At 48.5% G+C, this 13,065-nt stretch overlaps 1 protein-coding gene across 1 annotated transcript; it reads right to left on the bottom strand.

Moving 5' to 3' along the window:
* Positions 1 to 3,421: 3,421 nt before the first annotated feature.
* On the bottom strand, positions 3,422 to 6,005 carry LOC310918696 (cathepsin G-like). Its single transcript, XM_083877642.1, has 5 exons — positions 5,903 to 6,005; positions 5,328 to 5,481; positions 4,690 to 4,831; positions 4,329 to 4,589; positions 3,422 to 3,794 (listed from the first exon to the last, which is right to left on the bottom strand). The coding sequence occupies exons 1-5, from the start codon at positions 5,958 to 5,960 to the stop codon at positions 3,615 to 3,617; spliced, it is 795 nt and encodes a 264-aa protein (XP_083733768.1). The 5' UTR covers positions 5,961 to 6,005; the 3' UTR covers positions 3,422 to 3,614.
* Between the last annotated feature and the right edge of the window lie 7,060 nt (positions 6,006 to 13,065).

Below are 13,065 nucleotides of genomic sequence, written 5' to 3'. Positions count from 1 at the left end.
GTATTTAATCACTCTTTCAGTGAAAAACTTCTTCCTAATATCCAACCTATATTTCCCTTGATGCAGCTTAAGACTGTGTCCTCTCATTCTGTCAGTTGCTGCCAGGAGAAAGAGACCAACCCCCAGCTGTCTACAACCACCCTTCAGGGAGTTGTAGAGAGTGATAAGGTCACCTCTGAGTCTCCTTTTCTCCAGGCTAAACAACCCCAGCTCCTTCAGCTCTTCCTCACAGGGTTTGTTTTCCAAGCCCTTCACCAGCCTTGTTGCCTCCTCTGGACGCGCTCAAGTGTCTCAATGTCCTTCCTAAACTGAGACACCCACAACTGAACACAGCACTCGAGCTGTGGCCTCACCAGTGCTGAGGACAGGGGAAGAATGACCTCCCTGCTCCTGCTGGCCACACTACTCCTGATCCAGGCCAGGAGCCCTTGGCCTTCTTCGCCACCACGGCACAGCCTGGCTCATGTTTAGTCGGTTATCAACCAGTCCCCCCAGGTCCTTTTCTGCTTGGGCACTGTCCAGCCACACCATCCCCAGCCTAGAATGTTGCAGGGGGTTATTGTGGCCAAAATGCAGGACTCGACACTTGGACTCATTAAACTTCATTTTGTTGGACTCTTCCCATCCATCCAACCATTCCAGATCTCTCTGCAGAGCCCTCCTGTCTTCCAAGCAGTCAACACACGCTCCCAGCTTTGTGTCATCCGCAAATTTACTAATGAAAGGTTCAATACCCTCATCCATGTCATCAATGAAAATATTGAACAGAGCTGGTCCCAGCACAGACCCCTGAGGAACACCACTGGTGACTGTCCCCAGCTGGATGCAGCACCATTCCCCACCACTCTCTGGGCCCGGCCATGCAGCCAGTTCCTAACCCAGCAAAGAGTGCTCCTGTCCAAGCCGCAGGCTGCCAGATTATCCAGGAGTGTGCTGTGGGAGACAGTGTCAAAACCCTTGCTGAAGTCCAAATAGACATCCACAGCCCTTCCTGCATCCACCAGGCAGTCACCTGGTCATAAAAGGAGATCAGGTTAGTCAGACATGACCTACCTCTCCTAAACCCGTGCTGGCTGGTTCTGACACCCTGGCCATTCTGTAGGTGCTGCATGATGACACTCAATATAAACTGTTCCATTACCTTTACCAGGTACTGAGGTCAGCCTGACTGGTCTATACTTACTGGGATCCTCCTTCCCACCCTTTTTGTGAATGAGTGTCACATTGGCCAGTTTCCAATCTTCCAGAACCTCACCAGTGAGCCAGGACTGATTGTAAATGATGGAGAGTGGCTTTGCAAGCTCATCTGCCAGATCCCTCATTACCCTGGGGTGGATCCCATCTGGACCCGTAGATTTATGAGTGTCCAAGGATCTCAGCTGCTCTCTGACAGCCTCCTCTTGGATAATGGGGGAACCATTCTGTTCCCTGACACCATCAACAAACCCAGGAGGACAGTTGTCCTGAAGGCAAATTGTCTTCCCACTGAAAACTGACACAAAGAAGGCCTTGGTCCTTTCTGGCCATGTCCCCATTCTCTCGACACCCAACCCTGAGATATTTATACTCACTTATGAGATTCCCTCTCATTCTTCCCTTCCTCCACTGAACAGGTCCAGCTCCTACAGTCTTTCCTCATCAGAAATGCTCCAGTTCCTTAATCATTTGGTGACCTCTGCTGGACCCTCTCCAGTATCTCCTTCTCTTTCCTGTTGTGAGGAGACCAGGCCTGGACACAGCAGCCCAAGTGTGCCTCACCAGGGCTGAGCAGAGGGGCACCATCCCCTCCTGGACCTGCTGGCCACACTCCTCCTGATGTGTGGATGCTGACAGCCTCTTAAAGAGAAATTTTCAAGTATCAGGCAGCAGCAGAGTTTGTTGAAAAGCAAGCTACATAACTTTCCCACACTGGAAGGAATTAAACAATCTTTGCACCTGCTTTTTTTCCAATTTGCTGTTTATTTGCAAGGTGTTTATGAAGGGTGTTGTTCCTGAGTAGCCAATAATGGCGAAGTGCTGGTTTGAAGACCAATCATGTCTTGCTCTCTAGGAACCATCTATGAAAGGATGATGTACAATAAATGAGGGGCTTTAGCCTTCTGAGACATGAGAGTCATGTTGTTATTCAGCCATCCCTAATACAATAATGACACTGATGCACCTCAAGATCCTTTTGGCCCTTCTGGCCCCAAGGACACACTGCCAGCTCATGGCAAACTTGTCACCACCAAAACCCCCTGGCCCTTCTCTGCAGAGCTGTGATGCTGTAGTACACCACAACGACACAAAGACTCTGACTTCAGAAGGCTGAAAATGACTCCTTTATTCTTGGGAAGTGTCTCCCTTTATATACTACTCCACACAGACCAATTTGATTGGTGACAAGAAGACAAACTTCTTCAATCACATTGGTCAGACCAGAGGGACATCAAGAAGTCCCTCCTAGGGAAAATATGTAAAAAAATTGCTGTTACAAAAACATGTCACTTGTTTACAGAAAATTCCCTGGGAAAGGGATTTCAGAAAACCGAACATCTCAGGCATGAACCAGGGATACAGAGCTTATCTCTGGTAGGTCAGCCCCCAGCCTGGAACTTGGGGTTATTCCTCCCCCAGTGGAGGACCCTACACTTGTCCTGGTTGAACCTCTTTAGGTTTCTCTCTACTCAATTCTCCAGCCTGTAAAGGTCCCACTGAATGACAGAATACCCTTCTGGTGTAGCTCCTACTCCTTCTAATGTTGCAAAATCACCAAACTTGCTGTGCGTTCATCCTATACCTTTTTAAATAAATGATCGGGGGGAAAAAAGCCTAAAAGAATGCAACTCTTCCTCACACAAGTGATCAGGCCTGTCTCTGCAATACAGCTTTTGCCTCAGCCATATTTGATATTTTCTATTCCATCACCACACCACCAGGGCATCTCCTGGCCCAGTCAGGTCTGTTCACCTGATGCAGTGGGAGAAAAGTTCCAGTTCAATCCACAGGCATTTTACAGCAGTAAAGAAAACACCTCATCTGAGGTTCAAGGACATTGAAAAGAGGCCCAGGGCTGGCTGGTGTTTAGTGGGGCTAAGCATCTTAAGAGGCTTTCAAGTTGGTACTAGAAACCCACATCATCTCCCCTTGCCTGTGGAGATGCCTCTGTTTCTGAAGGGCTGGATAAATGTTCTGTACAGGCTGCTGGATCAACCTGCTGGCTTGACTTCAAGAAGCTGCTGGAGACAAGGGGAGCATTTGCAGCATTTGGAGACAGACCTGTACTGCATGTCCCACCTACAGCCTGGCTCAGGTTCTCCCAGAGACTGTCATCTTCTCATTCTCACACTCAGGGTTTGCATCCAGTTCCCAAGAAAGCAGCAGACACAAGCAAGTTTGAACATGCTTTTATTGGTGGCCAGAAAGCAGAGCTGAAGCAGCAATGGGAGAAGGGGAACAATGGGAAGCTGCGTGGACTTGGGACCTGCATTTTCACCTTGCCACAGACACCCTCCTCAGTGCCAAAGCCTGTGCCTGCACCACGGGGGCTTCTCTGACTCCACTTCAGCTGCCCCTGGGAGCTTCAGAGCACCAAGAGGTGTTTGATGCATTGTGGAGAAGGGGAACTGAGCATTTTAGTCAGAGGATAGAGAGCCAGGCAGGTCTTGGAGTGCAAACCTCCTCAACTGCTTACGTATCCAGGGCTCAAAATACAAGACTCTGGTAAACACCTGAGGGGAGAAGGGGCGTTGACGTCCATTAGAAACAATGCCATGAGCCTTTTGATTGCAGATCAATGGGCCACCAGAATCACCCTGTGTCAGGAAAGGAGTAACAGGGTTCAGACATGCTACAGCACAGCTCTCCCTGCCTTAAAGAACAAGTTTCCTCTTCCCTCCCTCCATGTGAAGAACCTCCTCTTCCACCACCTCCCTCCCTCCAGACCCAGCTCTGCAGGGTTTGTAGCTGCCTCACTCCTCCTCTAAGCCCACCCATGAAACACCTCAGGCTTGCAGGCTCTTTGAGATTCAAAAGCTCAAAAAGAACTTTAGACATGGGGAAATATCTGAGCCATCCTAGCAAGGATATCACAAAGAATTTACACCCTGAAGCACTGGCAAGGCTGGGTAAAAGAAGGGAAGGGAAGTAATAAAGCAAATGATGCTGATAGCCAGGAAAATGCACCCCAATTCAGGGAGTACATCAGCTTCAGAGCTTCTGTGAAAGCCCTCAGCTCATCTTTCTGAAGGTCCTGCTTCATTCTGGTGTCCTTTTACTTTCACCTGAGAACCAAGCTCACTGTCCAGCCCCAACCTTCTCCCAAGCCTGCAGTCCAAAACAACACTTACATTGTAAGGTCCCTTATCTGAGTCATCACCAACACAGATCATGGACTTAGGCTGGTAGTTCTCGTTCTTGAATGCCTCCTGACATTTTTTCTCCTTTTGCACCTTTAGTTCCACCTCCTTCATCACATTAGTCCTGCGCCCTCTCATAGATGTCCAGCCCCAGCCTGCAAGCTCACATTTAGCTCCTGCTCTCAAACGTTCTTTGCTCATTGGAATGCAGATAGTTTGCACATCCTCATTGATCTGGGCTTTTGGCTCTAGCTGTTCAGGAAGAAAGAACACCGGGTTGGAATCAGCAAAGGATTAGGAACAAGTTCAGTGGTTTGGGGAAGTGAGAAAGTGGAGGTGTTTTCCGCCCTACCTTCAGCAGCACAATGTCATTTTGGAAGCCTTCACGGGAATATTTTCGGTGGATTACCCAACGTCTGACATGGATCCTCTGCTGGCTCTGTTCTCTGTCACGGACATTGTGGGCTCCCAGAATCACAGTGATGTTCAGTTTCCTGCCAGGGAACACCAACAACAGCTGCATTGGGCACAGGAACAGCCCTCAGTGCAGGTGGCTGGAGGGAGGTGCTGGTGGGATAAACCTCCCCAGAGAGGTTTAAATCTCAGCAATTTACCCTCTCTAACCTGGCTTCCCTCCACAATCCAGCTGAGGATCCCTCACCCCACACTGACACAGGGGGCAGCTGCCCCATTCTGCAGACCAAGGGAAGCAGGGAAGGGGAGACACTGGACCCTCTTCTCCAGCAGTAGCTCAAAGCCATGGTAGAAACCATCACCCTGGAGACCACCGTGAGCATTCCTGTCCCCAAGGAAGAGGGGACAGCCCCTGCCAGGCAATTCCTGCAGCTGACAGAGGATAGCTCAGCTCCAGAGATCCCTGCTCTGCCTGAGAAGACACGGGGCACTGTTTCAGCCCAGACCAGGGCTGAGGCCCTTGGGGATTATGTGAGACTGGGAAAAATCACCTGTACAAGAAAGACAGGCTCTTACCCTTTCATATCCAAACAGTGAGCTGCTGAGAGCACTGCATCTGGGCGAATCAGGAACCCTCCACAGGAACTATGTTCTGAGCCATTTTGAACTTGTAAATAAGCCATGTAGGGTCTGGAGTGGGGCTCAGCTTCCCGTCCACCAATGATTCTTGCTGGAAGAGAGATGGGAAATGTTAATATGACACATGCTGCTATCTCCTGTCAAGTCTGGGGCTGCATGAAGAGAGAGGGTCACCCTCTAATGTCGTGTGCCAGTGATACCAAAAACCCTCCTGCCTGAGGCCATGCAAAGCACTGCTGGTGCACAGTGGAGAGAAAGACAAGCAGCACTGTCTGGGGGGACAGAGCACACCTGGCTCTGGGGGACTGAAACGCCATCTGAGGGCACAGCTCTAGTGCCTGTAATGCCTCACTGGTTTCAGGCACAGCCTGAGCTGAGAGGAGAGCTGAGAGGAAAGGAGGAGAGTAGAGATAGGAGAGAAGGCGAGGCAGGAACCTTGCCCGAGATTGACTACTCAGTGTCCATCTGTGCCCTTGCATGTTCCTGTCCAAGTCCCATCTCTGTGTACTCACCAGCCCCAGTCCAGGGCACAAGGACAAAAGCACTTGTCAGCAGAAGGAGAAGCAGCATCTTCTACCACTGTCCTGATGAGCCAAACCAGTTGCTATGGCCAGGCAGGAGACAGGTACAAATGGCAACCTCTCTATATATATTGTGTGGAGCTAAAACAGGAAACCTCAGCCTGTCTGGAGCTGTGTCATTTGCTGCTTTTGTTCTCACAGCTCTTAACTGTGGCTTGGCCAGGGGTTCATGACACATTCTCTGTATTTTTGTCACAATCTTCTCAGAAAGATGGAGAGATCTGGGCTTGTTCAGAGTGCACAGGGAGAGGAATGGGGTATCTGTTGAGTGCATTCCCATCAGAGACTTTTGGAGAAAGACCCTGGGACCTGCATTTGGCCGGTTCCATCTGGATTATTTTCTTTTTGTTTTTTGTTCCCCCTGCCACCGTCCTCTGACAGGAATGGGGAGAGCTGGCCAGGGCCAGGCAAAGATGCTGGTTCTTATCAGAGGGGCTGACTGCCATCAGAGATGTCCCAGGGAAATCAGACATCACCAATCAGAGCAGCATGGGGACAAGGCCAGTGGCAGCCTCCCAGCCTCAGGCACTGGTGTTGTAGGTGATGTGACCAGTCCATGGGGAGGAGAAAGTCTGAGGTGCAGCTGGGGAGTCAGACTGTGGGCCCAGGTCCAGATCAGCAGGTGCCCTGGGCAGGTGAAGGCCTGGCTGAGACACAGCTGGAGCTCAGGTGAGGACCAGGCTCAGAGTGTCTGCATGAGAAGGGAGCAGCCCTGCCTGAGGCCTCTCTGGCTCCTCCCTGGGACCTCTGGCTCCAGTGTTACCACGTGCAAGGGACTCAGCCCCTGTTTCCCTGACCCTCCTTTGGCTGTGAGCCCAGGCACTGAAACCTGCAGGATGTTCCCAATTTTACATGGCTTTGGTCTAGAGAAAGCCCACAAAGAAATCCTCTAGAGCACACTGGCACTGCCCCTTCCCTGTGTTCTAAAAACACAATGGACTGTATTATGTGCCCTGGGGATGCTCCTGAAAGCTGTTTGGTGGAAGGGAAGGCAGGAGCTCCCATCAAAGCTTGCAGAGCAGAAGCAGCAATCCTCCAGAGCCAGAGTGTGACTGGCTCACAGGAAGAGGTGACTCTGCCTGTCCCAGTCATGGTGTGTAATCAGCCCCTTCAGGGCTGCAGTAAGGTGGCCTCAGCTGGGGTGGAAATGGAGATTTCCCTCTGTGGTGGAAATCTGATTGACATCAATGTGGTATGAATGGATCTTTAGGTCCAGCCATGCCTTTCCTTCAGCACTGTGGATACCCTGGAGAAAGGAGGTTTGTGCAGAATAAGGAGAGATAAAATGCAGGAAGGAAAGAGGCAGAAGCAGGAGAGGTTATCCCAGTGAGTGGAGGGGCCAGAGTATCTGTGGAAGAAAAGCTTGAATGACCCAGGGTAGAGGACAGGGTGGGTGTGATCCAGCTGCAGGGCAGCAGGTGGGAGTGGGCAGGATGGAGCTTTGGGGTGACATTCTGGGAGCTGGATCCCTGCATGAGTGGAGGCTCTGCCATGAGCAGCAGGGCACTGCTCTGGAGCAACCTTTGTTTTCACTGCTTGGACAGTGAATCCCAGGTCAGCAGCCCCAGCAGGGTGTCATAGGTTTACACGGTTTGGTTTTTGGTTCATGGAATATTGCCTACCAGGACCTGGGACTTTGTTTTGGAAAGGACAGGGACCTCTCAGGAGGCAGTTCTTTCTATTGGCAGGTGGTCTGACCACTAAGAGAGTTGAAGGCGACTTTTGGTAATGCCCATATAAAGCTGAGTGTGCCCAAGCCAAGCCCTTTTTACTTCCAGCCAGAGTAGAAGGTGTCACCACCCTGGGCTGGCCAGGACCTGCTGCTCCTCCCCTGCGGGGCAGACCCAGCCCTGCTCTGGCCTTGCCTCAGGGCTCCCATCAGGTGCCGGGCTGGGAGTGGTGGCTGCGGTTTAACATCTGGTGAACTTTTAAAGCTTACCCCTGAGCTGGCCGGGGCTGGGGGAGATGTTCCTTTTCTCCCCTGTGGAACCAGGGCGGGCAGGAGGCACCCTGTGATTCTGACTGCTGAGATCCCTGACTGCCCGAGCTGCTCCATCTCTTGGCTGAGTTTCTCCCCGCCTTCCCCCATCTCAGCACCCTTGAAGTCAGACACAGCCGGAAGAGAAGAGGACCTGGGCAAAATTTAACTCTTTCTTGGCACAGATGAAATTTCCAAAGCCCTAACTTTTTCCTTAGTGAGAGAAACGGAAAAATCAGAGACATGTAAAGGGACAATATGGAGATCTTAAAGGCAGTAAAGGAAGAGTGACCTCTTAGGTGGAAGAGATGACAAGTTGCCTTTGTTCCAGGCTTAAAATCTCCTATGAGTTATGGGAACATACTGTAATATAAATATGCTAGAATAATCCTTTAAATCATTAACAATATTAATTGGAAAGATGATTTGTGGATTTTTTTGAGCAAAGGTATCTATGATTTACTGAGGCAATATTGAATTGGAAGATTTGGTGTCCCCTTGAGAGGTTTGAACAGAGAGAGATGAGAAGAAGCTCCCTCTGCCAGTGAAAGAAGTGAGAAGACATCTCTGTTCCCTGACATGAAGAATCCTTTGCCTTTGAAGTTGTTTATCTTTAAAAGTGCCACCCCAATATGTGAGTCGTGGAAAGGCTACGTTATATGGGAGGTTCCACAATTGCAGAATCTCCTGGGTGGGCTGCTTTAGTGTGAGTTGGAAGCCACAAGCAGACTGTTTCTCCTGTGGAAAGTTACCAAACAACAGGAGAGACTTTTCTCTCTCAAAGATTGAACAAAAGACTGTTTTATAGGTGGCACTGACCTGGAGTTCTCAGTTTTGCCTCTTTACTTTGTTTGTAGAAACTGAAAAGTTTGTGGTGGGAGAAAGATTTGGTTTAGAAATTTAACTGGGTTTTTTTTTTGTCTTCTCTTATTTTTTCCCCCCTCTTTAGTGTGTGTTAATAAAATCTATCTGTTTCCTTTGAAGTGGGGGCCTGTTTTGCCTTTTTCACCCAGATCCTGTCTCCCACAGGTGGAGGAGAGCACATGCTCAGGCCAGTACACTAAATTTAGCAAGACACTAATTCAGCAACTGTGAAACCACTACACAGGGATATGAACCTGTTCAGTATTTCAGGTGAGGGCACAGCCATACAACATTGTTTTTCTATTGCACAGGAATATCTTGAGAACAATGTATTTCTAGCCTATTACCATTATGGACTTAGGCTGTTTCTGCTTTTTTTAGTGTCTTAAGAAATTAAATCTTTGGATGAAGGAGGGAAATCATGGCCACTACACTGACACTGAGCACATAATCACGGTGAATATTTTCTCCTAATGCTAAATGATGATTTGATTAATGGTTTGTGTGTTCTTCATTGAAGCTCTGATTTTATATTAGAAAACTTCAAAACCAGAAATATTAGACAGATTCTTGATGGGTATTCTGGGCTGAACAAAGGAGGCCATTCCCATTTACCAAAGGCAGAATCAGGCCTTCAAGGTACAATTTCAGAAGTAGTGGGAGATGTGGAAAATTCACAGGAATTCCATCCTTAGAGTGTTTTTTCCTCTCTGCTGACCACACAGGGGGGTTGGCTCAGAAGATCACCAGCATTTTCATGCCATCAGATGGCTACAGAAAAGAAATCTCTGTTTGCTAACCTCTCATGTATGGATAAGAAGCAAATGCTGTGAAATTAAAAGATTCAGTCATTGAATTAAGAAACTTCATTTCCCCCCTCACTTCAATCTCCTATTTTTTATTGTTCCCTTTGCCTCTGATGCAAATTTGGTCCTCATTCTCTGATTCTCTTGTCAGTCTTTTCCCAGACCAGGTTTCTCTGACCACGTCAGGGGGTGATGCTGCTTTGAGCTGTGTTTAGGTTGGTTCTAAGTAGAGATTTAATTTGTGCAATTCCAATCAAATCTGATTCTTGTTTGATTGGAACTTTTTCCTAGTGTAATTGATGGGAAATGACCAGTATTTGTATTGATAAGGAAGGAAGGAAGGAAGGAAGGAAGGAAGGAAGGAAGGAAGGAAGGAAGGAAGGAAGGAAGGAAGGAAGGAAGGAAGGAAGGAAGGAAGGAAGGATTCAAAGGATTTACACTTGACAACAGTCACTTAAGACTGGAGAATGAACTGTGAGTTGCTGGAGTTGAATGAAAACTCTCCTAGCAGAGACAGCACTGCCCCTAAAGGCACCCAGCCCAATTATACAAAGGCAGCAGACAACATTAGGCTAATTCTGTCCTTGGAGTCACTCATCCCTTGATGTTCCCAGCTGCTGCTCAGACCTCGCAGGTTAACAATCAGCCAGCAGCTGCTGAGGATGCAGAGTTCACAGCCTTAGACATGTATGACAGGAGATGCCTGTGTGTGAAAAAGTCCCTCTGGTGCCACTTTACAGAAGGTGGAGGGAAGGCTGCCATCCAGAAGAGCTTCTCAGGGCTGTTAGAAGGATGTCATTGTTTCCTCTATCCCCTTGCCCACAGAGGGAGCACAGCTCTGAACAGCCATCCCTGATAGTTCTGAAATGAGATTCAATCAGTCCCACCTGTAGGGGATTTAGGGCTTTCAAGAGACTCTGGTGAGGGCAGGTGTAAGAGCAGCCCAGCCTCCTCTGAGGGCAGCCGGGGGAAAAGGGGTTCAGCCGCCCTGGGCCGCTCCTCTGAGGGCAGCAGCTCTGGAGGCTCGGCCGGGCCCGGCCGCCCTGGGACAGCGGGGCCTGCACCGGCCCCTCCTGCCCACGGTGTTCCCTGGTGGCCCCTGGGGAAGGAAGAGGGTGACTCAAACACCATCTCAGTGTTATAAATGCAATGGCAAATATCGGGTTAATAAATGACAATTTAGTAACAACAGAATATCAAACACCAGAAAAATGAGAAAACCACAAAAATAGGAGAATGTCAGCGCCGCGCTGGGTGGATAGGGGTCCGCACCGATGTACAAGATGCCCAAATCCACGCCTGTGCAGCTTTCAGTCCACTGTTTTATAGGGTTTTTCTGCCTTTAGGCAGTCCAGGTGTCCAGGGTGGGCTGAATAGTCCGAATTTCTTTTCGATGGCCTTTCCGGATCTTGACAAGTCCCGTTGTTTCATTCCGGGAAGGTTCTTTTCTTATGTCAATTTCACAGGTCAGTCTTATGCTGATTTCATTTTGCTTGTCTGCCAGGGAGTTGATGAAATCTGCATCGTTGTCAAGAAGGAATTTCTCCTTGCATTGGCGAGGAAGTGATTCTTATCAAGGTTGGCCAGAGTCTTTGTCTAGTCTGATGATTCTTGTCCTGTCTTTGCAACTGAGATTGACAGGCTGGGGGGGAAACAATTAGCCTCCTACTGGATTTTACATTTTATTAACATTATTCTTATTACACATCGGATTATTATTTCATACATGAATTTTTACCCTAAATTTATCACATCAGCTTTATATGGGTATTACCAAAAGTCACATTCCCTTTTCTCAGTGGTCAAACTACATGCCAATAGGAATGAACTGTCCCTGATAGGTGCCTGTCCTTTCCAAACAATTCTAAGGATCCTGACAGGGCAATATTCCATATTGCTCTTTAACTGAAAACCAAACTGTTTTTAACCCATAACACATCACCACAGCACAAGGGCACCTCCTGGCCCAGTAAGGTCTGTTCAGCTGATCCAGAGGGAGAAAAGTTCCAGTTCAACCCACAGACATTTTACTGGTGTAAAGAAAATGCTTCATCTGAGGTTCAAGGACATTGAAAAGAGACCCGGGACTGGCTGGTGTTTAGTGGGGCTAAGCATCCTAAGAGGGTTTCAAGTTGGTACAAGAAACCCACATTATTTCCCTTTGCCTGTGGAGATGCTTTTGTTTCTGAAGGGCTGGATAAATGTTCTGTACAGGCTGCTGGATCAACCTGCTGGCTTGACTGCAAGAGGCTGCTGGAGACACAGGGAGCAGCATTTGGGGACAGACCTGTACTGTGTGTTGTTGCCAGGGATACCTCTAATATAAGAGAGGGTTGGACGAAAGCAACGCAGGCCCAGCCACCATGGTTACCACTATATTCTTCCTTTATTTTGTGCAGAATGGCAGCTTATATACATTTCTACATAGTTTACAGATTCAACAGCTTTTTCATTTGCACACAGCAAAGGAAAGAATGCAAACATACATTATTTGGTTTACTTTTAAGGTGGCTAACATGTGCTTATTAATTACTCTATTCAGTGACCTTCAACATCCCATTATTTTTCCCTGACACCTTGTCCTGGGTTGACAGTGCTTCCTATCCCATATCGCGGACTACCTTGTTATGTCTAACAGCTATCCCTGCTTTCCTGTTGGCTGGATGGGCACTGTCTGCCCCCGCCTTCTTCTTGGCTTCTGGCTTCCAGGCGTCTGGTTCCACTTTTTGCTGCTTGCAATTTCTGCTCTTTTTTGCCTTTTCCTTCTTTCTCTTTCTGCCGTCTCTGTGCCTCTGTTCGTTTGTTTGTTTGTTTTTCCCTTTCCCTCTTTTCCCCTTCCTCCCGCCCCCCTTTAAGATTTTGGACAGGCACCGGACCTGACCTGACCGGAGAAGTCCGAGGATCTCCAGGGCCCATGAAAGAAGATCTGCGTCCTCCCCCTCACAGTAAGCTGAGCTTTTTTCTTTTCTTTTTTTTCCCTTGTGTCGGGGGGTGTTTTTTCATTTGTTAATAAACTGGTTTTTTCCACTTTGTTCGAGAAACTCCTTCCCAAACCTAGGGCTGGGGGAGGGGTGGTAAAGGTTTTGTTATTAGGGGATTCCTTTGGAGGTTCTCCCCTAATTCAACCAAAACCAGGACATCTAATTCTAGCTTTGCCACAACTTTACCAAGTAATTTTATCTACGTCACAAGCTTCAAGGCTACAACAAGGCCTCAGGTCACGCCTCAGTTAGGGTAGTTCAAGATCCAGATTTAAATCATGTCCTCCTTCCCTGACGAATTCCGCAACAGAGTGTCCCACCTACAGCCTGGCTCAGGTTCCCCCAGAGACTGTCATCTCCTCATTCTCACACTCAGGGTTTGCATCAAGTTCCCAAGAAAGCTGCAGACACAAGCAAGTTTGGACATGCTTTTATTGATGGCCAGAAAGCAGAGCTGAAGCAGCA

The sequence above is a fragment of the Zosterops lateralis genome, assembly GCF_965231275.1.
Source record: "Zosterops lateralis genome assembly, chromosome: 24".
Lineage (NCBI taxonomy): Eukaryota > Metazoa > Chordata > Aves > Passeriformes > Zosteropidae > Zosterops > Zosterops lateralis.
This window is presented reverse-complemented; position numbering and strand designations above follow the sequence as displayed.

Coding starts and splice junctions, on each gene's coding strand:
- LOC310918696 (XM_083877642.1), bottom strand. CDS start 5,960: ATGCTGCTTCTCCTTCTGCTGACAAGTGCTTTTGTCCTTGTGCCCTGG. Junction 4,590..4,689: donor ATGACATTGTGCTGCTGAAG/GTAGGGCGGAAA, acceptor CTTCCTGAACAG/CTAGAGCCAAAAGCCCAGAT. Junction 3,795..4,328: donor CAGATAAGGGACCTTACAAT/GTAAGTGTTGTT, acceptor TTCCTGACACAG/GGTGATTCTGGTGGCCCATT.